At 36.6% G+C, this 24,964-nt stretch overlaps 2 protein-coding genes across 2 annotated transcripts; both read left to right on the top strand.

The window, feature by feature from the left end:
• Positions 1-4,204: 4,204 nt before the first annotated feature.
• On the top strand, positions 4,205-4,909 carry LOC131039256 (S-locus-specific glycoprotein S6-like). Its single transcript, XM_059212843.1, has 2 exons — positions 4,205-4,450; positions 4,562-4,909. The coding sequence occupies exons 1-2, from the start codon at positions 4,205-4,207 to the stop codon at positions 4,907-4,909; spliced, it is 594 nt and encodes a 197-aa protein (XP_059068826.1).
• Positions 4,910-4,927: 18 nt separating this feature from the next.
• Positions 4,928-6,091, top strand: LOC131859253 (G-type lectin S-receptor-like serine/threonine-protein kinase At2g19130). The gene is made up of 2 exons (XM_059212842.1): positions 4,928-5,823; positions 5,890-6,091. Exons 1-2 carry the CDS (start codon positions 4,928-4,930, stop codon positions 6,089-6,091), a joined length of 1,098 nt encoding a protein of 365 aa, XP_059068825.1.
• Positions 6,092-24,964: the final 18,873 nt, after the last annotated feature.

Below are 24,964 nucleotides of genomic sequence, written 5' to 3'. Positions count from 1 at the left end.
ATGGTTAAGATTGAGAAATATTAACAAGGGATAGGATTGAAAGTTATCAATCCTTTTAAGGTTTTCAATCCATCCTAGGTTGACAAATGTCACCCTGAGGAGGCTTGAGAGGGGATGTAAGAGGCATTAAATCCCTGAAAAGGTATGGTGGTTACCTTAGGAGGTAATTTTATGGTTGAGTTACTAGATAAGCAGTGGATAAAGCTTTTACCCAAAGGGTAAACTCTTTTGCAAGGGTTAATAGAATGACTAGGGTCAAAGCAATGAGTGCTTGATGAGACCCCTGGGTTATATGAGGGTTGAGTTAGAGAAAAAGTCTCTATTAATGTGGTAAGGTTGAGTTAACCATTAATGGTTTCAGAGACTTTAAGGGTTAACTTTTTGGAGACACCAAGCCTTCAATGCATTTCAAAGACTTTGAGGCTTTTGTGAGAAGTGACCTTTCTTAATGAATGTGCAAATGATTAAGGGTGGACTAGGCTAATTAGGATGATTAGAAGAATCTAGAAGGTTCTAGAAGAGGTTTAGTCATGGATCCAAGTGGGAGATATTAGGACTTTAATTAAAATAAAATGTTTTATTTCAACTAAAATGAATGCAACTTGCATTTGTAGGAAAGTGCAAGTGGTGGATGGTTTTATAAATAAATTTGATTTATTTATATGCAAGAAATTATTTTAAATAAATGTAAATTTAATTAAAATGTGGAAAGAGAAATTTAATTAAATAAATAGAATTTATTCAATTAATGGAAGAAGAGGGATTTAATCAAATGTTGTATTTAATTAACGACTAGATAGAAGAAAGGGGGATATTAATTAAACCTTAGTTTAAATAATTGGTGGATAAATGATAATTAAATAAATTAAATTATTTTAATTAAGTGTGCAAGTTTTAGGCATCTACATTAATAATAATAATAATAATAATGCTTTTACCATGTACTTTTTGCCTCAAATAATTGTAGAGTTACATCTATTGACTTAACTATCAAATAAGAAACTAAATCAAATTGGATCATAATGATAGTTGTTGTGTGATTTTTAATTTATTTAATAAAGGATAGAAAAATATCACATCACACCATTTTGTTTTCTAGATAGCCATTTTCATAACAACAGGCCTAAATAAACCCTCCTTGTAAGCTGGACTATAATAAAAAATTCAATTAAACTATTCTTGCTCCACTGCAACTAAACCAAAATAATATGAACAAGTATAAATAGAATTATCATGCAAAGGGCCAAGCTACTAGTCGATATATATGAGAAAATTGTACATTTAATGGGTTGTGGCCTGCACGTTGTGGAATCTTACTTTATTTTGAGTCCAATGAATACTAATAGCTATCAGTAGAATATTTTGTCTACCACAGAAAACTTGACTGATAAACAAGACTATTTATTCAATTTGATACATGGATCTCTTCCACTCATACTCATATCCATGTCTTTTCAGAAACCATTTATTTTAAGTCATACGATTGTTCTATCTCAAAAAGAGTGAATGGAAAGCATATAAATGACTCTGGTGCAAGGGCACAAGCCTCAATTTCATAATTTATTATTTGAACACTTCATGTTTTTGATACAAAAGGTGTTGGGAAGGATCAATGAATCCTTTGTTTATATTTTGTTTTGTAATAAAGTCCTAATTGTCCATTTTGTAAGGCCTAGTGGCCCAGGGTGCATTATAAACCCTATGGTCAACTTTGGTCAAAGGTACTTAGTATGAGTATAACTAGGGAGTCAAGGTTTTTTTGGTCTATTTAGATCCATTTAAATGTGTTTATGTCCCTAGGTTGATAATAAAATTAGTTTGAACGACAAAATGCAAAAATTGTCAAAAATTGAAAAAGTTGTCAATTTGTAAAGCAAATTTTCAAAAAGTTGTTGTATTTGGTTGCCCAATGTTAATAACCATCTAAAATCAGTTTGAAAATATTGGGAAAACTATAAAATACCTCAAAAAACTCATGTGGGGGTTGTTGTGGGTGGAATTTGTAAACTTGATATTTGAAATCAATAAAAAAAACTGTATTTTTTTAGAAAATTTGTTGTTCTTTCAGTTGGTACAGAATTTCATGATCTCCAAACTGAAAAATTCTTTCATGAGGAGTTAGAGTGGTGAAATACCTTTCTTTTTAATCCAACCAAAGGTCTGAAGGTGGAGTATTGAGAGAGAAAAGTTGTAACAGATCCAAACAGCCCATGAAAGTGCCATTTCCTGGGGTTTCAACTTCAATTTCTCGTTTGTTCCAAATTCACCATGGGAAAATTCTAAAACTTGGTGAAATGGGGGATTTGGGAGTTTATTTTAATATCCAAAAGGTTTCAAACCAAAAGAATGTAGTTTGGGTGAGATTTTGTTAAATTTGGTCAGACATCTCTATGTGACTCGTTGTGGGAATTGAATAAAATTCATGTACAGTCCCCATAATTTTAGTTTTAATGCAAACCAAAAGCTATAACTTGGTAATTGATTATGATTTGGATACCCCAAGATGCTCCAATAGTTAATTTGGTGGAGTTGCAGGTTTGGAGGGTAGTTCGTTTGTTAAGTGCTTAAATTAGCCCTTATTAGCCTAGATGAGGATTTAATAGAAATGGTACTTACAAGAGGTTCCAAAACTTGTCCTTTGGTAGAAAGTGTTGCCCCAAGTTGGTGTTCAATAAAATAAAACAATATTGGATTGTCCTTTAGAGTTTCTGGGTGGGAAGTCAAAAAGTGAGTTTTAAAGGCTAATAGGTCTAAGGAGCCAATTTGCACTTTGTGACTTATGGGACTTGAACAACCAAATCAGAGGGTTGTTTGGCATCATTTGAGTTTGTAGGAACCTATCAAACCTGTCTTGAGCCTTTGTTGGCCTATAAAACCATTTGGAGGGGTTGTGAGCAATTTGAGCCATTTTGAGCACTTTTGTCTGTGGGGTTTGAAACCAAATATTGATAACCTTGCACACTATCCCATTGTGGGGTTATGGGGATAGAAATAGGTGATGTGGGATGTTGAATTGATACTCTTAAAGGTGTGAGGCTTGGTTGGAGTGAATCTTTAAAAGGAGGGTTTGTTGTTTGGTTGAACAAGTGAGTAACTTAGAGCATTTTCAAGTTGTTTGAACCATACCTCTACATCAGACTCGGGCAATATTTGAGAAAAATCACTTATTAAATTTCATAAACTCTTCAACAACATACTAATTACTGAGATTGCAGTCAAAACACATATTAAATTCTATGGAGACAATGGAGAGGAGTTAGCTGCCGACAGTGGCTGGACCATAATAAATTTATCTTCTAAAATTTACTAAATCCAATTTCATTTTCATTGCAAACATTCAAAACAGATGTTGCCTTGACGTTATTACAAGTAATATGTCCGTCTTTCGTCCGGCACTAAAGACCAGATTTACATTCTACCTTCAACCGTAGGGGAAAAATAGTTTTTTGTTTAGACTCGACCAAATTAAGCGTATGACAGAATCAAATTGCGCGTCTGACGGAGTGGCGTCTGTGCCGGGCAAATCATTTGTTCGTTTTATTCACGTTTTAGATATCTTTCAGCGTCGATTATTGGGAAGGATGAAATGGGCGCTACGCCATTCAAAGAAGTACTGAATTCATTTACGTGGGATGCATGGCACCACTTCGGCCATATTGTTTGCTCATTCCGTAGCCTGTGTTCGTTTTCTATTTAAACTCGAAAAATAGTAATACAGCTGCTATGGTTATCAAAAAGGCGATGAAGTATTTACTCCTGGCAATTTCTATGATTATTGCAGTGAATAATTGCATTTCATTAGGATTAGGTGGTGGGGATACGCTTCTACCGGGGGATTCGCTGGCTGGAAATCAGACCATAACGTCAAAGAATGGCACGTTTGCATTGGGATTTTTCAGTCCGAAAGGAACGAATAACTGGTACATTGGCATCTGGTACGCAAGAATGTCTCCGAAGACCATAGTTTGGGTGGCTAACAGAGATAAACCTGTCAGAAGCATGCCTGGCGAAATTTTCAAGCCACGCTCGTCTCGGACTGTTTGATAGAGAGGGCCGGTCAGTGTGGTCGCCTGATCCTGTTCTGAAAGGATCGCGGGCAATTATAACCGAATCTGGTAATTTCATCATGCTGGGTGATGGGCAAAACAAGTCCGACATTGTTTGGGAGACTTTCACTCATCCGGGAGATACATGATTGCCTGGCATGAAGATGTGGAACGGCATGAAGTTAACTTCGTGGAAGAGCTCTGTGGATCCTGCAACTGGGCTTTTCTCTATGGGAATGGACATCTCTCCAGGAAAGACGCAGATGTTGATGGTCTATAACAACACTGTTCCATATTGGTCCAGTGGAGAGTGGACTGGCAATTCCTTTGCCAACGCTCCAGAGACGTATATTCCTAACAAATTCGTAGCATCCTGTGTGACGGTTTCTCCTTCAAGCATATATGTTAGTTATAGCATATTCCCGTCAGTACACATCCTGACAGGGAAGTTGTAGGTAGAAGAGAAGGGCCACATAGGTCTTTACTTCGGGATGGATGATTGTACCTGGAGTCAGGTACGGTCGTCATACGCAGGTCAGTGCAATATGTATGATATCTGCGGGCCGTATGGACTGTGTAATGGGAATGATATGTGTGGTTGTATTGAGGGTTTCACACCCAAGAATTACAGTCAAGGTGTCTGTTCAACTGGGTGTGCTCGGCGAAAACCCCTGCACTGCTCTGTCACAGCGGGCACCACCGACGGCCTCTTGGAATCCAAGAACCGATACTTGCCCAAAGAAAAAGCTGTCTCATACAACAACGAGTCAACACTGCAAGGCTGCAGGACTGCTTGTCTCAAAAATTGCTCCTGTACAGCTTTTGTTTTCTTTATTTCTGATCTACCTATCTGCAGAATGTAGTTTAGGGAACTTTTCAAAATGGGCGTTTCATCTGACAGCCAATCCGTCTTCATTAGGCTAGCTGCTTCTGAGTTGCCGCTCTTGACATCAGAGAGGCGGAGGAAAGCCCCTGCACTTCACATTTTACTTCCTGCTGCCGCGGCTTCCTCTTCTCTTTTAGGTATCGTCTTGGCCGCATTTATTCTCTGGAAACGTCGAAGACTGTGGAAGAAGAGTGCGGAAGAGGATGTGCCGATCTCTCTCAAAGCGTTCACTTACAAAGAGCTGGGAATCGCAACCGAAAATTTCAAGCATAAGCTGGGAAGCGGTGCATTCGGCTCTGTGTTCAAAGGTACTCTGTCAGACAAGATGCTTGTGGCGGTTAAAAGATTAGAAGGTTCTACAAAAGCAGAAAAACAATTCTGTGCGGAAATAAATATCATTGGGAAAATACAGCATGTGAATTTGGTAAGGCTCTATGGATTCTGTGTCGAAGGCTCTCGAAGGCTACCGGTGTATGCCTACATGCCCAATGGCTCTCTAAATTCTTCTCTTTTCTATGAAGAGGGAGAAGCAGGTAAGGTGTTGGATTGGAAGACCCGTTTTGAGATCGCACTGGGCACTGCACGAGGATTAGTTTATCTCCACGAGGAATGCAAGGATTGTATCATTCACTGTGATATAAAACCTGAAAACATTCTTTTGGACGGTGACTTCAGCCCGCAGATAGCTGATTTTGGTTTGGCAAAGTTGGTAGGCAGAGATTTCAGTCGTGTATTGACGACCACAAGAGAAACTCGAGGGTACTTGGCCCCCGAGTGGATCTCCGGCCTTCCTATCACTTCCAAGGTGGACGTATACAGTTTTGGCATGACGTTCCCGGAAATTTTATCCGGTCGCAGAAATCTGGACTTGAAGGTGGAGGAGAGCAGATTGTACTTTCCTACCTAGGCTTCATCACAAATTGGGAGAGGAAACATAATAGGTGTTGTGGATGTAAGAATAGCAAGTGAGGCGAATATCGAAGAGTTGAGAAGAGCAGCGGTGGTGGCGGCGCTGTGCATTCAAGATGATGAAGATAGGAGGCCAAGCAAGGGTGAAGTGGTGAGGATATTAGAGGGGACGATGGAGGCTCCTGCACCAGAAATTTCAAGGTCCCTACAGGTCCTGGTAGATCAAGTAGAAGACAACGACACTGCTTAAAGTCCTTGGATATTAACTAGTTCTATTCCCACGTAACAATGATTTAAGAGAGTTGTTATTGTAATAATGAACTATTAAACGAAACTTTGAGGATAGATATAGGGGAAAGGACCCAGTAGTCGTGCACCCTAACTTCGCGCTTTTCAAAAGTCGACATAACAATGTTGAAAACGTCTAAATTTTCTTCTTTCACATTTCTCGTAGAGTTAATGTTAGAATGGAAGAACACGTCTTTATTTGATAATTTAAAAAAACATATTTTTCTATATAATTTTCTTCTTTCACATTTCTCGTAGAGTTAATGTTAGAATTACTATGAGTAATTTCATTTCTACATTAATAGTTAGTAGCTTAACTCTTTTTTTTAAATATTCATATAATATATTTTTTTAATTTATAACATAAGATGTTTTTTAATTTTTTACTTTATTATTTCATAACATATTTAAATCAAAAGAATGTGGATTATAATGTATAAAATTTAATAAAAAGTTTGAAGTTTTTCATACAATTAAAATTATAAAAATAATAGTCAATTTTGATGAGATAATAAATTTTTCATATAATATTATTGAAATAATTATTAATTTTTAACAATTATTGTAGGTTAAAGAATTTATGGCACATTTAATTCAAGAATAACTTTTACGAATTGGTGTCGAGAAGAAGACTAGGGTTGCAGCTGAAGAGAGATTTTAGAGATTTTTGACAAAAGGGAAATGAGTGGAACTAACAGCAAAATCGGTTCTCATCTTGGAAGCGACTTAGTTGGGTATGGGAGGATCAAAATAAAAGACTCAGAAATAGAGGGTTTTGTGTTAGAAGTTAGTTTTGTGCATCGAAGGTGGGATAGAGGTAGAAGTAATGCTACTCACGTTTTCAGGGGGTATGAATATCTTACAGCGGGGCAAAGCAACGTGTGGGAGAAGGTGAGTCTGAACAAATGGAGGCCAAAGAAAGTTTTTAAAAAAAATGAGATGCAAAAGGTAAGTAACCCTTTAGAAGATGGCCAAGTCATTTCTTTTTTCCTTGATAGCCAAGATTGGAATGGTTCGGTAGCCATGTTGAAAGAAACAACTTTTTTCATTAAATGGGTGGGTGACTAGGTGACCTTTATTAGAGTTAAGAACTGGTACAAGGATAACTAGAAGTTCAAGTTTGACATCAAAAAGGGGGGACTGATAAAAACTAGGTATTGAACAATGGACTTTTCTTTATAGGAGGTATACATTTATTCATCAAAGATTGGAATTGAACTTCAATCTGTTGTAGGACAACATGGAGGAGACCCCCACCTGAATTAGACTATATAATCTACCTAGGGAATACTGGAATGAAGACACTCTCACAAAAGTATTCGAAACAAGTTGCAAATGAAGCGGTAGAAGCAAAGGACATTAGCATGTATGCTCAGATTTGTATCTATGAGATTTTTCCAAGATCAAGAGCTCAATAAAAATTACAAAACAGAGAGACAAAGTATAGGACAAGATAAATTGTATTCTCATCAATAGACAAATGATCAAAATATCAATAATTATTCATACAATCAATATGAGCCTTCTTATATAGGCAAGGCTATATGGATATGTGAGCACACAAACATGACATGTGGCTCAATAAGAAACAAGGGTAGGTAGGAAATAGGTGTGGTAGGTAGGAGACACAATATAATATTCCACATGAGGTGGATCACCCACCGAAGGTGGAATTATCACTCTACAATAAGTGGATATGATAAAGTAGTAACAAGATCACACCATAAAAGGTGGAAATTCTTCTAAACACACTATCCCAATGTGGCACAAACACCCAAGTGTCTCATACCCAAACTACTATGAAATGCATTTCCTAAGTAAACTTAAGTAAGGTGTAATAATATCCAACATGAATAATTATTTACACCAACACCCCCCTTAAGTGCAACTTAGGGGAATGTACTTAAGTCTACAATGCAACTAAGCAATGCAAGATGGGTCCTGGCCACAAGGCCATGTTAGGTAGTCATGTACAAATAGAAATGCAAAGAAAATCAATGCAATGAAATCTCTCACAAAGCAGGGAAAGAGAGAAAAACCCAATGGGAAAAAACCCTCCCCCAAAAGAGAGATGAAAGATATACAAGAGATCTCTCATAGAAGTATGTGAGGAACAAAACCCCATGTGAGGAAAAAGTTCCCCCCATATGAGAGAAGAAGAGAAGCTAGGAACCCCCCCCTCAATATAGAAAATATACCAATGACAGAAGCTCGATGATGTATGAATAAACTACTCTATGAATGTCGAACAACATTCCTCCCCTTAGGAAGAAACAAAACCAAATTTGTATTCATGAAGTCTCCCCAATCATGAAGGGAAGATGTAGGAAAAAAAATCATGATGAATGAAGTCTATTAAAACTACTCAAATGTCCCCATGTCGATGATGAAAGATACCCCCTCCAAAGGTGGTGAACTACTCGACACTCCTGAAAAAAGGTACTCCAAGATCTAGTGGAGATGAATGTAGAACATAATCAAAAAAACTCACATGTCTCCTCTAAGGATAAAGAGACCTCCTCCAACTGTTGTACTTAAGTATCCACAATCATGTCAACCGCAAAATAATGATCATGTAGAGAATGAAAAAGAGGGTCAGAGTGTTCCCTCACAACAATTGAAGAAGGGTCATCTTCATCAAAGAGAAGATGAATATAGTCAATGATGTCTCCCAAATCTGCAATGTCTATCAAGTACTCATCCTATGAAACTGAAGCTGGAAGACATGAAATATCCTACTGCATTGAATCACATGAAGGAAAAATTATCACACTATCTACATCATCAATTGAAATAGGTGATGTGATTTCAATAAGAGGAGATGAAATACAAGGCTCAAGAACGGGGTCACATGTGAGAATCCCCATGTTCAAGTACCCAAAGTTCTCCTCAAAATCAGAATCATCATGTGTAGAATCATCATGTGTAGAATCATATGTGAAATCAGTCTCATCAACAAAATCTGAAAAGGGGTATAACTAAGATGCATGATGAACCACCCCAGTCACGATGATAGCTCTAGTCTCCAAGTCTCTAATGAAAACTAACTCAAGTGTGAACTCCACAATTCTCTTAGTTGCGTCATGTGTGATTAGTTGCGTCATGTGTGATTTGATAGATGGAAAGGAGATTGTTTGTCAAATGGGGTACACACAACACATCATTGAAGGAGTTATCACCAATGGTAATAGATCCTTTCCCAATCACATCCATGTATGTATGATTGCCCATCAAAATATATGGCATGGTGCAAGGTTCAAATGAAGAAAACATAGACTGTGAAGATGCCATTTGATGAGAAGCCCCTAAATCTAGAAGCCATCTCCCTGAATCATGACTTGTATTAGCACAAAGAGTTTTTTCTTTTCTTGTCCAAAAAGAGTGAGTCTTCCCACTTGTTGAAGCCATGAACGGTTTCCCTTTCCATTTTGATTGTCAAGAAGTGGAATGTGATGAATCCTCCTTCTTGTAGGAATTAGGCAAATCAATGTTGTGCTTTTTGAAGATATGTGTGAGCTCATCAATCTTCTTAGAATGGAAACGACACTCCTCATGACCAACCTTTTCATAATAGGCACAAGTAGGTCTCTCCCTCTTTGGTGAATTGTCCCTCTTGGAAGAGGAAGAATCTCCTTGTTGTGGAGAAGGTGGTTCTTTTTCCTTAGGCTTTGATTGTCATTTCTTCTTGTTTAAGTTGTTCTTTCTTTGATTTCTTGTGTTCCCTTCATTTTCTACTAATGCTTGAGACTTAGAAGTCTTGAGAATACCCATTCTTATCAACTTAGTTTGTTCCATTATCAACATTTCAGAAAAAGCATCAAATGTAGGCATTGTGTAGCTTGAGCCCATTGTCATCCTATGGGTTTGGAAACTAGAAACAAATGTTGTATATTCTTGTGGAATTTTTCCTATCAAATTTAAGTTCAAATGAGCATGCTTCTTATCAATGTCACAATCCTTGAGTTGTGCCCTCAACTCTTTTGCCTTAGTGACATAATCTTGTATAGTATCAAAGTTCTTGGGATCTAACATGGTGAGATCACTATCAATCTGATATGCCCTAATTGCATCAACTTGACCATACAAGTCTTGAAACTTTTTCCAAGCATCCTTGACTAGAGTACATTTCTCAATATTAAAAATGAGATCCTTTGATGCATACTTTCTTAATGTACCAATTTCTATGATATTTTTAGTGAGCCAATCCAAGTGACCAATAGGACTATCCTAAGGATCAGTAGGAGCAACAATAGTTCCATCAATATAATGAGTTAGTCCTTTTTCCATAAGTTTACTCCATGCATCAATTTTCCAAGTAGCATAATTATGAGGAGTTAAGAGAGGAAACTTAGGAGAACCCATAGCAAAAAAAAGGAAGGAACACAAGAGCACAAAAGCACAAGAGATGCCTCCCCCCCGCAAATTCACTCAATCAAAGTACCCCCCCAAAAAATGATGATTTTGGCACTTTATATGTAGTGCATGTACAATAGGCCACTTGCAAATAATGGCAAGGTGGACTTATGATTTTGTTTTAAAACTACTCTAATAGGCTAAGAACTACAATGTAAAAGACCAAAAAGATATGTCTATGCAATACAAGTGCCAAATCGGCCAAACAAGACCATATGCTGAAAGTAAAATTTCTACCAAAAATAGCTGCAAACCAATAGTATATTATGAGAGTACACAAAAAATTATGCACTTTCAAATAAAACGGCACCTGAAAAGGAGTTCATATGAGCCCAAACGGAGTCCCGGAAGTTGCAGAAACAGGGATTGGATAGGTACAGTCACCAAAAACTAATATTTCTTAAAAAATTATCCATCAAAATTATAAAATAATGCCACCACAAGAAATTACATGAAACATTATCCCATTTCAAAAAAAATTGTACCAAAAAAGGAGCAAAAATGAGCAAGATATGGCCTTCCAAAGTTAGACTGCAAAATCAAAAAGCTCAATGGGAGGGGGCTGATAAATTTTCAAAAAAATGATGACATCAGAAAACATGAGGTTAAATTTGATGGTCATCTAGCCATCATGAAAACTTCATGTCCGTGCTGACTGGTTGTTCGTATGGTACAGACGACTGGATGGGCCAACCGGATTATGCCATGTGTCGTACAAAATAATGACTCAGATGCCACGTGGTGATGACGTGTACTACAATTGGATTTACGGTTAGGTGATGTGGCATTGCATGTGGTGGGTATGGCTCGACTGACTAGGTAGTGCCTACTAATGTGGCGCCCGGGAGGTGACTGATCTGCCACGTGGTGGCCTGCTGATGTGGCGGGGCCAAGGGGCCGGAGTACAAGGTACTGGCGTTGGCGGTTGGAGAAGTCTCACCAGCAGGCGAAGAGAGCACCGAATGACGACAGTAGAGTCATTGGTCAGCCCGATACGTAGGTCAGTAACGACAGCTACTGGGTGGTCGTCGGCACATGGATAACGATGCAAAGAAGGCCCGACAGCAGCGACCAAAGGTATAGAGTGTCGGCAAAAGAAGAAATCACCAATGGAACAAGCCTGACCGGGAAGAAACATCGGTGCTGGCAAGAAAAAAACACAGCTATTGGGGGAAGCTGTTGGCAAAGGTAGATGCCAAGAGATGTGGGCGACGGGCTGGTAAAATCTGTAGTATACAGATTGAGGGGTGGGGTCAACATAACCCCCCCCCGCCCCCGAAAGAATACCAAAAAAAAATATTGATTTTTTTTTTGATAAACTTTTCGAAACAATAAAAAACTGCAAAAACAAAATAATTATGGAAAAAAAAATTATTTTCACAAAAAAAAAAAATTTTAAAAACAAATCCGTACAATAGCCAAATTGGCTAAATTTTTCCTCCAAGATCCAAAATTGACTTTCACCCAATATAGGCGAAACTATAGTCAAAATTTATGGAAACAACCACTCTGACGCAATGGCGAGGTCGGATCTGATCTAGGACACTTCCAAAAGATGTTGCTCCTCAGATCTGCCTCTTGACGTCGCAATAATGCCTCTCAAAGACGAATCAATGATGCTCTAATGGCTCTGATACCATGTGATATTTTTCCAAGATCAAGAGCTCAATGAAAAGTACAAAATAGAGAGACAAAATATAGGACAAGAATAAACTATATTCTCATCAATAGATAAATGATCAAAAGATCAATAATTGTTCATATAATAAATATTAGCCTTCTTATATAGGCAAGGCTATATGGATATGTGAGCACACAAACATGACATGTGGCTCAATAAGAAACAAGGGTAGGTAGGAAATATGTGTGGTAGGTAGGAGTAACAATATAATATTCCACATGAGGTGGATCACCCACCGAAGGTGGAATTATCACTCCACAATAAGTGGATATGATAAAGTACTAACAAGATCACACCATAAAAGGTAGAAATTATCCTACACACACTATCCCAATGTGGCACAAACACCCAAGTGTCTCATACCCAAACTACTATGAAATGCATTTCCTAAGTAAACTTAAGTAAGGTGTAATAATATCCAACATGAATAATTATTTACACCAACAGTATCAGGTGGAAACCTCATTCCATTTAATTGAAGTGGAAGAAAACATGGTACATTGCAAAAAATGTAAAAGAGAGGGTTATGTAGATGAAGAGTGTACTACAGGTGACAAGAGGAAAGCTTTAGCTAAGGAAGTTTTAGCAAATAAATTGCTATGGCTTTCAGACAACTTTAGTGGGAAAGGAAATGTTGATAATAATTATATCCCAATTGAAGAGGAAAGAACAGGGGAAGAGGCAGATGGTGTTAGAGTCTAGGCCATTAAAGAAGTGCAAGAACCCTATCAGGACCACATAAAGGTTACACCCTCAAGAGACAATAGGGAAGGATATTTGGAATCTGATGTAAATATCATGGAACAAATCTGTGTGAAGAGTGCAAGCATTTTATTAAAGAGTTCAAGGAGTGATATGTCTTTCAATTAGGAGGAGGTAAATGTCACTCACAAGGACCATATCTCATAGTCATATAACACTAATGGGAAACTGATATCTTTGGTGGCTGAAGCAATTATGGAAGTAATTGGTGGAGGTGGTTCGAGCAAAGGAAAGGAAGGCCTAGTTGATCCTTCGTGTCAACTAGATGAAGGTGTGGAGATTGGAGAAACTCAAGGGGTGATGGAACCAAATAATTTGGGTAAGGAGATGCAATACTCCCAACAAAAGGCAGTTGATCAAGAGAGTTCTTGATCAACCACATCTATATTTTGTTTTTTTACAAGAAACAAAACTTACAAGTGATGAGATATGTGGAAGGCCTCTTTTATTAATTTGTAGGGACAATGGGTGGTTTAGTATTTTTGTGGAATCCAATCACTATTGGTCTAAAAAAATAGCTCTCACCTAAACACTGGATAGTTGTAAAAATACACTCTTTTAGCCTCAACTATGATTTCTTTGTGTTGAATATATATGGTCCCTCACAAGTTAGAAAGAAAATTGAGTTGTGGAATTAGATTTCAAATTTGTTGAAGGAGTTAGAGGATTCACTAGTTATTTTGGGAGACCTAATTTTAAGTCTACTTTAAAGTTGGTTGATAAGTCAGGGACATACTCGAAATAGGTAGTTCATGGATCGCCTTCTAAAATTTTGTTACAAGTAATGGTTTGTGGGAGATTAAGACAAACAATGGTTCTTACACATGATCGAATAGAAGATGAGGAACTTCCCATATTGTAGAAAATCTAGATAGATTCTTTATGGGAGGTCAATGAGCAACTAAACCTCTCACATTTGAGGCTTTTGTTCTATCTTTGCCTGTGTCAGACCATTTCTCAGTGGAGCTCCTAGTGTAGATGAATAAGGTTCTAGCATGATGTCCCTTAAAATTTGAGAAAATGTGGTTGAGGGATAACAAAGTTAAAAAATTAATTTTTCAATGGTGGAATGAGGCACCGCCTCTAGAAGGAACAAAAGCCTTCATATTCTTCAAAAGGATCCAATACATTAAGGGTAAATTGAAGGAATGGAACAAGTTAAAGTTTGGAAAAAACATTTGAAGGAAAATTGAAAGTGGAAATGGAATTGAAAGTAGTCCAAGAGAGGATTATGAATATGAGAATGATAGAAGAGACAAACTGGGAGGAAAAAGCTCTAAAATCTAAATATGCTAAAATCTTAGCTCATCAAGAAATTTACTAGAGGCATAAATCCAAGGAATGTTGGCTGAAAGAGGGAGATAGAAATACAAAGTATTTCCATAATTCAATAAAGGCTAAAAGATCTTGGAACAAAATTACTAAGATTAAAGATGATAAGGATAATCAGTTGGTATCTATAAAAGATATAAATAAGAAGGTTGTTGAGTATTTCAAGAAACTATTATTGAGCTCAAATTTGGATACTAGGCCTTTGTGAAATGATTTACTCTAGAACATCCCAAAAATAATTACTGAAAAGAAAAATCATGCTTCATGCAAACTTGTACAGTTGGAAGAAGTGAGGAAAGTAGCGTTTTCAATGGAGGGGGACAAGGCTTTGGGGACAAATGGCTTCCCATCTTTTTTCTTTCAAATTTATTGGGACTTAGTCAACCATGATCTATGACAAGTGTTGGAAGAATCTATGGAGGAAACAGTTGTGGCTAAAGAATTAAACTGGACGTTGATTGTGTTGATCTCCAAAGTGGAAATTTTGAAGCCCTTCAGAGTTTTTTGTCAAATCTTGTTGTGTAACACAATATACAAGGAGTAATGGTACACAGAATGAAGTAGATTTTAGGCAGTCTCATTTCAGAAGAGCTAAGTAGTTTTGTCCCAAATAGATCAATTTTGGAAAGTATAATCATAGCCCATGATCCCATTCAAACTATCATAAAGTCTAAAGTGGATCAAATTCTAACTAAATTGGACATTCAGAAGGCATATGATATGGTGGATAGACAATTCTCGTTTCAAATTATGGACAAGTTTGGATTTTGCACTAAATGGTAGATCGGGTGAAGAGTTGTGTATCATCTCCTTGTTTTTAATTCTCAAGTTCTAAGGAAAGGGGACCCATTGTCGGCCTTTCTTTTTTATAATTCTAGTTGATATTTGGGGAGGATTATTCAGAATTTGAGAAGAGAAGGCAAGTGAAAGGGAATTGAAATAGTTGCTAGAATGGAGGCCACAACACACAGAGTTTGCAAATGACACCATTCTATTTGGTGAATTATCTTTAAGAGAGGCGAGATGCATTAAAAGGGCTTTACATAGTTATTGTGAACCTTCGGGCCAACATATAAATTTGCTGAAATCGGAATTTTTTTTCTTCAACACAACCTTGGATAAGCAAACAAAAATATCAAGAATATTATAAATAAAGGCATGCAATTTACCAAGGAGATTACTTGGTACCCCTCTCTTTGTAGGAGCACGTTAATCGAATCTATGGAAAAATTCGGTGGATAATTGTGTGGGGAAACTAGAGGATTGGAAGAGTAAGTGGCTCACATTAGCAAGAAGATTACTTATACTCAAAATAGTGATCTTAATTATTCCAATTTTTCTATGATGTGCTTGCAAATTCCAGAGAATGTTATCCATATAATCAACTAAAGAATGAGAATTTTTTTTTGGAATAGTAAAAATGAACAAGACAAGATTTTGTTGCTAGCTTTGGACAATGTCTATAAACCAAAAACAACGAGAGGTGTTGGTTTGAGAAATTAGAGTATTTTAAATGAGGCCATGGGTGCTAAGTTGATATGGAGTATGTATGTTAATCTTGATAAAGAATGGGTCAAGATATTAAAACATAAATATTTGGATACTCAAGAAAGAGAATGAATTCTAACCATCCAAAACCCACCAAAAGGTTCAGCAATCTGGAATTTTTTGTTTTCTTGTACAAGCGCCTCATCACTTACCATATTACTTGGCAAGTGGGAGATCGTGAAAAAGAAAAAGATTATGGGGATTCTTGGGAAGGACACACACCTCTAAGGAATGAGGTTTGATTAGAGGAATTTGAGAAAATAGAAGAAGAGAGATAGAACTAGAAGCTAAGAAACTATGTGCAAAAAGTGAGAGAAAACGAGGTAGAAGTCTGCAAATGGAAGGATATTCAAGAGTTAAATTTAAGCTAGCCTCAGAAAGAGATTTTATCGTCTCAACTTTTTTTTATGTTAGGATTTTTAGATGAATTTAAATGATCAGGTGCAAACATGGGGAAGTATTTGGTTAAAGTGGGATACCAGATTATTGAGAGAGAATTTGAGGATGAGTCATGGCGACACAAAATTTGCTGGAATAAATACTATTTACATAAGGCCAGTACCTTTGCCTGTCACAGGCCTTAAAGGGGTAAATTTTAATAGGAGATATATTAAATAGAAAAGGGTTTCATGGCCCCTACAGATGTTGTGTTTGCAAGAAGGAAGATGAAAGTTTGGACCACGTTTTTTTAAACTGTAGTTTTGCATGACAATGTTGGAAATTTCTTGTGCAAAAGTGAAATTGGTCTCTTCCATTCTCGATCAAACTAATTTCTCTCTTCCAAAGTTGGCACCTTGAGAGTACAAAATCAATATATTCCAATATATAGTTCATTTCCCCATCCATTTTGATCTAGGAGAGTTGGAAGGAGAGAACATGCTATTTTAGAGAGAGTGAATGTGACCACCACATATCATAACTACCAAAAACATCTTTTTGATATGACAGATAAATAACTATAGTCAAAATGGTCTTTTCTAAAATTTTGGCCCATTAATGGGCCTGGTAGGATTAATCCTACTCAAGATTCAAAGTGTATAGTAACATGGGAAAAATCAGAGATGAGATGGACAAAGATTAATTTTGATGGTACATCAAAGGGGAATCTAGGATTCTTAGGTGCAGGATGCATTGCGAGTGTAGACACCTAAAGTTGTCCTATCTAATTAAATAAATATTTTTTATTTATTTAATTATTTTAGCCTAATTCTTCTATTAACTAAATAAATCTTTGTTTATTTAATTAATTCATTTATCTTCTTCTAGCCTTATTTCTCATTTAAATAAATACTTTTATTTATTTAAATTACCCTTTTCCTAAATTAAATAAACATCTTATTTATTTAATTGATCCCACTTCTTCTATTAATTAAATAAATCTTTATTTATTTAATTAATTCATTAGCCTTTTCTACCCATGACACATGTCATTCATCTCTTAATTCCTACACTACCTACCCCTCTCATTATTTTCTTATTTCCTCTACCTACCCTCTAATCTTAGCCAACCATTCATCTTTTACACCACTTAATCTTATCCCTCAATTTCTTACAGTGTCTTCTATATAAGGATATGCTTCCTTCATTATCAAGGATATCCTAAGCATTCTAATCTCTCCCAAGCATTTTAGCATTTGAACTTTCATATGCGATCAAGCCTACTTGCAACCACATTTCCAATCTTTGTTGAGATTTTGTACACACATAAAATCTGAGAGCAAATATACCAAGCAAAATCAATGGAGATAGGAAGAATGGAGATCTAGACCCTATTGGACATGTGATGGTATAATATTTGTGATTTTGTTGATTTACATTGTCTTAGGTAATCTTCATATCTTATGGTGGATCTTTGTTGTTGTTGGGCTAGGGTTTTGTGGTTGAATCCATTTTAGTCTTTCAATATTGTTGTTATTCCATTTTTACCATAAACATTTTGGCACGCCCGGTGGGACTTTTATCCTTTTTCACTTAACATCTTGGTTGCTGATTTTATGCTTTTGAAGTTGCAGATCTGACATTTCTAACAATATTTTGACATTTTCGCGTCTGCGCATACCAAAATTGTGTTTTTTATTTTATGTCACGCCTATGACCCCTGAAATCACGTCTATGTCTTCGATATTATTTTACATTTTTCAAATTGTAGGGTCACGTCTGTGTTCCTGAATCGCGTCTGTGTTGCAAATCCACATTTGTGTTGGCAAATGCATCTATGAGGGTTGAAGGCATGTTTGTGCCTTGTAACCACATCTACGTGAGATTCAATCGTGTCTGTGTTTTTTTATTTTGTAATTTTCTTTTTTTTTTCCAGTTTTTAGGGCTTTATTTCATCATTTTGATTTCATATCTGGTTTATTCAGGCTAACATCTTGTGATCTAGCTAACAAATTGGTGTAGCTTGTCTTTGAAGAAACATGTCTTGTCAAAGGCCCCATTTTCACAGTCTTTTGGATCTAAAATTTACCTAACTTGTGTGCTTGCAGGAGAGGTATTATTGCAAAAACTACTAACAAATATTTGTTGCAGAATTTTGGCAAGGGTTTTTATCTTTATTGTTTACCTTGTTTTTATAGATTACGTAACACTTAAATTGGTGCATTAAAATTGAACCAGTGTCTTGACCAATACGCTCTTTTTATTTAATCTCTAGAGGGTATGTCTCCCCGTGTGGTTATTAGGAATACTAGTGAGGAGAGAACAACCCAAGTGGTAGCGAGGAAAACCCACCTCTTCTAAACCACTATAAATAATTGTATCCATGGTGAAAGCCATGGGTAACATGTGTTGATTAGTTCATACCAACACTATTTCTCCCCATAAACTTGTTTGATCAAATTTATTTGATCAGTAGTAGAGCATAACCCCTATTAGTTGGGAGCCTTTTGTATTTACAAAGCTGAAAGTGTCACAGGTATGACCACATGAGCGGATGCCCTTACTAGAACCTTTTTATTTTAGAAAGCTAAAATCCTTCTAGTTGTTGGGGTAGGAGGTCGAACCTCTGGAGCGGCCCACACACATATGGTTCTTATTGAAGATATGTTCGTCATGGGAAGTTTTCATGGGGACTGGTGCTTGGTTACCTTGGAGAAGTGAGTGTCGAGGGTGGATTCATTGGGGTCAAGCATCTAATTATCCGCTTTGAATAGCATAGCCTCAAGGGAAACCCCATGTGGGATCAACAACTATTGTTCTAGCCAACCATAAGAATTGTGCTTGTCTTCTTTGAATAATTCAAACATTCAAGATCAAACATCAAAACATTGTATCTTTTGTGTTTTCAAGTGTAAGAAAAACATTTATACATCAAACAACACACTTTTCTTTTGATTCATTTTGAGTCTAAACACTTGCAAACATTGAGTCCTCATCAACATTGTGTTCTCTTGTCATTAACAATAGTCAAAAAGCCATATTTAGTCGCAACAACAACTTTACACATTAGAAAAATTGCACTTAGTTTCTGGAAACACGTCTATGGAGTGTTCAAACACGTCTGTGTCATTTAACCACGTATGTGTAGGATAGAAACGCGTCTATGTTCTGATAAGCAAAATTGCATTCACAAAATCTCATAAACATGTATGTGCAGTGTTTAATCATGTCTGTTTCATTTAACCACGTCTGTGAAGTATACAGGCACATATGTGTTCAGTATTGAAAAACACTTCCAGTCCAGCAAACAAGAGCAATCTGTTTCATATTTCTTGAGCTTCCTAGGTTATTTCTTCTGGTTTTCATCTAGCATTCAACCTATTTATGGGTTTCATATAGTCCATCATTTCTTTACATCTTGCATTGAATTCACATTTGTTTAAACTTGAGTCAAAAGATCACTTTCTTGTCCTCATCTTGCTTTGTCAACATAGTACATACAACAACATTTTGCTAAGTGGTCCCTCATCAAGGTCTATCACCTTTGGGTCTCATTTGGTCTTACTTGGAGTCAAGATCAACTTACATCATCAAGAGAAACTATTATCTCTTTGGAAGCCACACCAACTCTACTACATACATACTTGGTCTTACACTTTGGGTATTGCAAGTACACCTCAGATTCATTTACATTCCATCCAACTCTTGTTCTTCCATAGTCTTTCCATTTTTATCTAGTCTCACATATCTTGGTTAAGGCCTAGTTCATGGTTGAAACTCATTCCCTAAAATATAGGAGAGAAGCTAAAGAGGCTCAAGAGTTCACAAACATGAGTGGCTATGAGTACAACAACGGTATATTTTTCAATTTTGATCATACCACATTACCATACATGGACATTTATAGAAACATTTAAAATGTTGAGAACATGAATAACACAAACAACAATGATACACACAATGACAATATGGACAAATTTTTAGTACATTCAGCAGCAATGGAAGACTCCATCATAGGTCCCCATTTTAATAGATTGGTTGAAGAGATCATGAGAAGAGATAAATAATATTTCTTACAAGCAATGGTACAAAGTGGAGCTAAGATACCTCATGATTCTGACATGTCTCAAATAGTGGAAAATTGACCTATGCAATAAACTCAACTCAACATGGATCAAAGGAGGCCTAATAGTGGGGGTACTAGAGGACCATGTTTCACGCCTGAGTCACCATCATCCTTGTTTCAAAAACCTGAGGTCCCAAATACACATGGTCAACCTTATGATACTCATGAAGGAGCATCTCATGAACAACTGCGTCTACGTAGACCATTATGGAAATCTTATATATAAAAAATACACTCAATCGCATACCAATGCTAAGGACCAACCTTAAAAGTAATTGGATATCCAAAGGCATGCTCAAAATTTGGACACAAGGAAACCCCATGTCAAATTTGGGGACAACGCACAAGAGAAAACTCATGACATGCCTATAGAATATGATATACATGGACAAAGAAGACATTCCATTCCTCATTATGACTCTATACCAGGTGGATCTCATACTTAGTATCATTATAGACCCCCTCCATATGAACATGTTTATGCTAAATACCATCCATATATGGTGTATCCTCTTCCTCCACCCGGTGGCTCAAGAATGGGATATGGTCCAAGAAGTCGGTCTCCACCCAAGAACAATTTGGAGCAACAAATAAAGGACTTACAAAAGAAAATAGAGGACATTAATACACAAAATCTAGCTTACACAATGAGAGACATATGTCCCTATCCATTTGACAAAAGCATTCCAATGCCTCTTTTCCCTACACATTTCTTAACACCAAAGTTTGATAAATATAGAAGAAAAGGAGACCCTAAGGCACATATAAGACAATTTTTTATAGCTTGCATTGAGGTAGTAGTGAAAGAAACATACTTGATGAGATTGTTCCCACAAAGCTTAGGTGATTAAGCTATGGAATGGTTCTCCCAACTTCCACTTGGAATTAATTCATGGGGTGATTTAGCAGAAGCTTTCATCCAACATTTCTCATACAGCATAGAGACAGACATATCAATTACCACTTTGTGCAACACCAAGCAAAAGAATGGGGAGTCATTTTCATCATTCTTACAAAGATGGAGGAATCTATCCAATCGATGCTCTTGTGAAATTCCTTAAAAAAAATGGTAGAGATGTTCACAGAGAATGTCAATAAAGACATTGGTTATGACTTGAGGAAAGCTTGTTTTTCCACTTTCAAGGACTTCATTGAGGAAGGCTTAGCAATAGAGAAGGTCTTAATTGAGCAAGTAGTCATTAAGATATTTAGAGAAAACAAAGAGGACTTTAAAGGAAAGGACAAGCCATGATTTTGGAATAGGAACAAAAAAATAGTGAATGATGGTGTTGTTGATGCTAACACAGTGAGACCCAAAATCATTCTTTCTAGATCAAGTTCTACAAAAAACCAAGTGAATACTCAAACAACTTCAAAACCACAAAGGAAATACACTCCATTGGGAGAACCACTTGAGTCATCTTTCAAGAACCTAGTCGCAAACAAGATAATAACAATTTCAAACAATCCTCCATATGAGCCAAAGGTCAAACCAAATTGGTGGAATATTGATGAGTATTGTGAATATCACAAGAGCAAGGGACATAAAATAGGAAACTGTCATTGCTTGAAGAACATCATACAAGATCTTAGTGATAGAGGTGACATTGAGATCGAAGGACATTCATCCAATCAAGAACATGAGATGTTTAAGGAACCATACCCTAAACATGACAAGGGAAAATCCAAAGCCATAGATGACCAGGCCAACTATACTAGAGCATCCTATAACTATCATTCAATTATTAATCGCATTTCAATGGACAATTATGTCTCTACCATTATCATAAAAGACAAAATACCTGAAAGTTCTACCCAAAGAACCAGAGTTGTTCTAAAAGGCATTAGACCTTCTTTTGAATCTACCTCCAAATGTGATGCAAAAACTCGTCGAGGTAAGGTCAGCTTGCAAGGTGCTCCAGCTAAAATCATCACTTCCTCGTCGGCCAAACCTGAGTTCGACCTAGTAGAACAGTTAGGGAAGACACCCATGCTTATCTCCATCCTTGAAATTTCATGCAAATCCCCCGCACATAAAGCCATCCCTGATAAAAATTTGAGAGAAACCTTTGTCCTTACTGATCTGAACATGGATCAGTTTCAAGCCATGGTGGGATACGTTTATGTTCCATATTCTCTCACATTCACTAAAGATAACGACGCCTTTGTAAGCCAACCATATAATGCACCTTTGCACATTGAAGCCTTCCTACACAAAGATCGAATAAAATGAGTCTTGATAGATGGAAGAGTTGGTCTCAATATATGTACTTTGAACATAATAATACAATTGGGATATTCAAATAAAGTTGTGAATCCAACAAACAAAATTACCATCAAGGCATATGATGAAGAGCATTCATCCAAGGGCACATTCACCTTACCTCTTAGAGTTGGACTGGTCACAAAGGATGTAGTTTGTCAGGTCCTTGATCTAGATATCACATACAATATACTCTTTTGACGCCCATGGATTCATGAAATGAGAGTTGTTCCATCAACATATCATCGATGTATCAAGTTCCCACACAATGGAGTTGAAGTGACTGTCAAAGCTAATCCAAACCCATTCATATATTGAAACAATTTGTGCCCTAGATTAGAAATAACAATCCCAATCAATCGAGAGGTTGTTCCTTCATCAACATATGTTGATCTAGAATCCTTGAAAGCTTCTACATCAAAACAAGTAGAGATCAAAGAAAAATTCAAGATTAAAGACATGGGATGTGGTGACTTTATCTTTCAAGTTGATCAACTCCCACTATCTCCTAAGGTATTCAGTCAACATGTTCAACCTACAAACAATTTGCAATATCAAGGAATTGGGTGTGAACCACCTAGTGTTGTGGCTACTAAGTCTGAAAGTAAATCTCCTCTAGTGGTGCAAGAATCTTTTGATATCAATAGTCCTAAGAGTGGTTCCAATGAAGAAGCTATTGAATATATTGCCAACCCTCTTGAGAACTCACATAGCTTTACCATTTCATCTACTCATTCCATTTCCACTCCTCTCCTAGACTTGGATCAACAAGAATTAGAAAATCCCTTATTCATTGGGGATGAAAAATCAAGCTTTGAAAAGAAAAATCTAAGTGTCAAAAATAAAGAAAAGTCCTTTAGTTCAAATCAAAATCAAAAGCTATTGGACTCTACAAAAATCAAGGTCAAGGATAAAAATCCTATGAAAGAAAAAGAGAAAGAGATGATCTCCCCTAATATCAAAATAACTAGGGGCAAAAGTTCTACAATTTTAAGTTAGAAAGCATACTTGTTGATCCTAAGTCTCCATCATGCTATCCTACTTTCACTTTTTTTCGCAATCATAAGCCTTCATAACTCATCCACTTGTTCTACATATCCTTTCCCTTTTGGTGATACATCACATCAATGGACCTTTAATGGAACTTCCTCGAAGGACTTTGTTGTCAAGGATGTCCAAACTTCTTTCAGTGATAGGCATATGGGCCTATGTAGTCCACACGCTAGTAATTCTATCTCAGTTCCTTTATCGAGGAAAACAATCACTCGAGCTACACATCATTCAGACAAAGAAAAATGTAGCTACAATCATAAGGTTAAGCCTCATACATTTGAGATGGGTGACTTATTTCTCAAGGAAAATCCTAAAAATCAGCAAGACAGAGAGAAGAAGGGCAAATTTGAACTAAATTGGCTTGGTCCTTACATCATTACAATAGTCTATGGATCTGATGCATATTAGCTCTCAACACTAGATGGTGAACCTTTGGAAGATCTAATCAATAGCATGCACCTTCGCAGGTTTTACACATAGCTCTTTAGAATATCCTAACTCAAAAATACAAACAAAAAAAAAAAAACATTCAAAAATACAAAAAAATCACAAAATTCAAAAGTACCAAAAAAATCAAAAAAGTCCAAACTACAAAAAAATTAAAAAATCAAAAAAAAGTAAAGAGAAACAAATTCGTCCAATGGTGAAAACCACTTCAGTGGCACCTTGGGAAAGTACCATGGTGAAAATCGGGTCACTGGCACTGTGTGTAGAGACATTGCTCCTCCCTCCTTTAGGATTCACTCTCATCCTTTCACTCTTTGCACACACTCACAACCTATCCATCCATAATAAACTTACCCATTCCCATCATGGTTTGTTATTGATCTACCTAATATTGGTTAGCCATTCATATTAATCCTTCCTTTTCACCATTTTCATCCATAATAAATCTACTCTTATCTATGGCCAAGGCAAATCCTAAGTCTAGTGATGGGTGTGGAACTAAGAGCATCACACGTTCTAAGGACTATAGTTTATTCCAGCTTTCTTCAATCTATCCATGCACAATCCACAATAAAGCAACACTTGCATTGCCAATTCATAATAAGTTTTGTCTTCTCTGCAATAAAGTATCAGTTTCATGGATTCAAACAGTTTTAGATGAGACATAGTAGCAACAATGAGGTTCAACAAATCAAATCTTTCAATAGACTCAGACAACACTATGGTTTAGTGCTATCTATCCTTTTGTGAAAGTAAACATTGTGACCATGATCAAATAGACTTATACAAGTGACAAGAGACACTAAACTTGAGGACTACAGCGGATGTTGGT

This window comes from Cryptomeria japonica, chromosome 10 (genome assembly GCF_030272615.1).
Source record: "Cryptomeria japonica chromosome 10, Sugi_1.0, whole genome shotgun sequence".
NCBI classification, from domain to species: Eukaryota; Viridiplantae; Streptophyta; class Pinopsida; order Cupressales; family Cupressaceae; genus Cryptomeria; species Cryptomeria japonica.
This window is presented reverse-complemented; position numbering and strand designations above follow the sequence as displayed.

Bases quoted from the DNA above. Each gene is read 5' to 3' on its own strand.
- LOC131039256 (XM_059212843.1), top strand. From the start codon at position 4,205: ATGAAGATGTGGAACGGCATGAAGTTAACTTCGTGGAAGAGCTCTGTG. The intron at 4,451-4,561 runs GTTAGTTATAGC...ACCTGGAGTCAG, and splicing joins TTTCTCCTTCAAGCATATAT to GTACGGTCGTCATACGCAGG.
- LOC131859253 (XM_059212842.1), top strand. From the start codon at position 4,928: ATGGGCGTTTCATCTGACAGCCAATCCGTCTTCATTAGGCTAGCTGCT. The intron at 5,824-5,889 runs GTACTTTCCTAC...TGTGGATGTAAG, and splicing joins AAGGTGGAGGAGAGCAGATT to AATAGCAAGTGAGGCGAATA.